Genomic DNA, 2,897 nt, shown 5'->3' with positions numbered 1-2,897 from the left:
ATGTAGGCTAAGATATAGTGAAGGTCCTGGAAGGTTAAAGCACAAATCTACAGAAAGTTAAAACTGGGTTTTTGGAACATTTTGAGAGACATAGAAATCCATTTTACTTTAATGTTCTGAAAACACATCAAATATTCAGCTGAAAGTATATTCAAATGTACTTGTCAGTCAGTCAAAGTTGAGATTAGAGAAAAAATAATCAGAGTGCCCATGTTGACAGAGGAGTTTATTGGACAGAAAACATCTGCATGCTTCAGGCCACTGTCAGGAGTAGAAAACACATGCATGTCCTCAGGCAGTACTAACAGTGGTACACAAAGGAAGATATATGATGTCAGATAAGGACAGTAATTGGGAGCCCAGGCTGTGAAGCTGAGGGATGTTTGGCCCCGCAGAAAGTCCAAAGAAGGAAATGTTCTTCAGATGCATTTAAGCAGGTAGGAGTTACAATTGACTCCTCTCCCACATTCACAGAGCTTCCCGATCCGAGGGCCAAACTTCATGGCACAGCGGTCCCCCATCCCACACTAAGAAGGAAAAACACATCAATTATTCAACTTTTGAGTAAGAGTTAAAAATTCATGGGGCCTGATGTCTTTAGGGAAATATATTTGATCATTTCCATAATCACAGTTCAAATTTATTTCCAACAATTAACTTTGATATGTATATAAATCAAAAAGAGTCAGTAAAAGGAAAAACAGATACTGCTCATTAGCTCAGACTGAATCTATAGTTAGGATGTTGATTGATTTTAGTGACACCAGTGAGAGGCTTTTATAGACTGATATCAGAGAGCAATCTTTATTTGATCTGTAATTACACAGTATGGTTATCTTTTAATTAGTCACAGCTATGCGTTCCAAATGGGCTTAATTAAAAAAAGAACTTAAGGATGTTTACAGCACCAAATAATGACTCAGCAGACCTGTTAACCTTAGTAAATTAGACATTAAAATAAAGTTGCGATGCATCAATAGTAATGCTACAAAAGGCGGTTTACCATTCGGATGCTGCCTCTTTTCTCAGTGGAAGAAACATGGCTGTGCATCTGACCCATCAGGACCTCAAGAGCATCCACCTGTGGCAAAAAGAAAAACAAAAAAACATAACAAAAAAACAGGTACAGAGATGTGCATAAATAGTAAAAATTGTCTAAATAGTTTAACAAGTTTTTATTTTCCTGTAAAGAAAAACAACAAACATTAAAAAAGCAGTTAAAAAGCTGATATTTCCAAAAGGATTAGTTGTAAATGTAAATTTCTTCATCAGTTCTGCAAAGTTATGGAAACCTGGAAAATGTATTCTTTGCAAAGAATTTAAACCTCTTTTAGCTTTAGTTTGGATCTTTTGCAAAAAAAAAAAAAAATGCTGACAAGATTTGGTTTAATTAAGATAAAAAAGATGCCATTGAATAGCGAAAAAAAAATTTTTCTCCATGACATAAAAAACAACAGTCTGGACTTTTTTTTAAAATGTATTGCCATATTTTGTGTAATAAGTTGTACAACATTTACTGTGCGACTGTTTATTCTTAATGTTTTTGTTTCTTGTTTTTCTCTTTAACATTTTTTTAAGACTAATTATTCTTGTTTATTTTTTCATTCATTCCCTGACCTTTCTGAAAAAAAAAATTCCATTATTTTTGTCTTTCTAATTCAAATAAAAACAACAGCTTTTTTCCCTAGTGTGTGATAACATATAAGAACTTATCAACCTTGTTGAACTGGAAGTCCAAGCCACAGGACATTGGTCAGTATTAATTTTATTTATTTATCATCTAAGTTTTTTAATGTTTTACCAGACCAAATTTTGTATCCTCTTCTGTTTTACTTACTTCTAATTAAAATGTAATTAGAAGCTTTTAATTAAAAATTAAAAAGTATGATGCATGAGGGAGGGAAATCAGAAAACCTTCAGCATCAAATAATACTGTAAGACTGTTAATGAAGATTTATTTCCTGGAAATAAATAAGGGACACCTCTATATGACTGTCTCCATCATACAAGTCAAAACAGATCTCTTTAATATATTACCTATAGGGAATATACTGCTGCCACTACTACTGAAAATAATAATGATAATAATAATAATACATTTATGGTTTAAGGGATATATATTTCTATTTACTGTGATAAAGAGAGAATTAAAAACCTCAATTAGACTGTCATGCTTAATAAAAGTTACACAGTTCTACATTCCTTTATTCTATCTGATTCTCCTGTTACTGACCAGGTCTCTGTCAACAGCTGAGTCCACCTTTTCCTTCTCAAAGTCCTCGGTAGAGACTTCCTGTGACACCTGGCTGTGACACAGGACTGACAGCAGGCTGAGGAGCATCAGCCTGAGGAGCATCCCGGAGCTCTCCATGGTGCTGGTCCTGAAGCAAGGGGGAGGAGAAGATCCCGACAGGAGGCAGCAGATCAGGAACTGGAGGAAGTGAGGGTCCCAGCAGGTTCACAGGAGAATCTCTCTCTCGTGCTTTATACAGAACAGTGAAGCCCCGCCTGGGAGAGGCCAAGGGGAAAAGAACCTCCTCCAGTGACGGGAAGATGTAGTTCAGTTCAACAGAACGAGCCTTTAGACCTTTTTTTATATTTCACATTAAAATCATCACCACCATTATCATGTCTTATATCTGAGTTATTTCCTAAATAAGTTTAATCAGTTCTCTTCAAGTTAGTTCATTACATTTTATAAGTAATCTAATTCCATTGAAACTCATACTTAAAAAGTAATTCCCATAACCCGCCCAATCATAACTTTTTCTTCCAATAGACTTAGGAGAAAACCCTGAACATCCCACCCTTTGTGAAATCATTTATTGAATTTCTTCAGGCATATTTTAAATATCTTTTCCACTTCTAACACCAAATCCATTTTTTAATAAAATCTA

The 2,897-nt window shown here is 34.7% G+C and overlaps 1 protein-coding gene across 1 annotated transcript; it reads right to left on the bottom strand.

Annotated features, from left to right (window-relative positions):
* Window positions 1-208: 208 nt before the first annotated feature.
* LOC107091082 (cocaine- and amphetamine-regulated transcript protein-like) lies at window positions 209-2,439 on the bottom strand. Its single transcript, XM_015384809.1, has 3 exons — window positions 2,234-2,439; window positions 1,004-1,081; window positions 209-527 (listed from the first exon to the last, which is right to left on the bottom strand). The coding sequence occupies exons 1-3, from the start codon at window positions 2,369-2,371 to the stop codon at window positions 420-422; spliced, it is 324 nt and encodes a 107-aa protein (XP_015240295.1). The 5' UTR covers window positions 2,372-2,439; the 3' UTR covers window positions 209-419.
* Window positions 2,440-2,897: the final 458 nt, after the last annotated feature.

Source organism: Cyprinodon variegatus, unplaced genomic scaffold (genome assembly GCF_000732505.1).
Source record: "Cyprinodon variegatus isolate N-32 unplaced genomic scaffold, C_variegatus-1.0 Scaffold324, whole genome shotgun sequence".
Classification (NCBI taxonomy): Eukaryota; Metazoa; Chordata; class Actinopteri; order Cyprinodontiformes; family Cyprinodontidae; genus Cyprinodon; species Cyprinodon variegatus.
The sequence above is the reverse complement of the archived record's forward strand: the minus strand, read 5'-3'. Positions and strand labels throughout refer to the sequence as shown.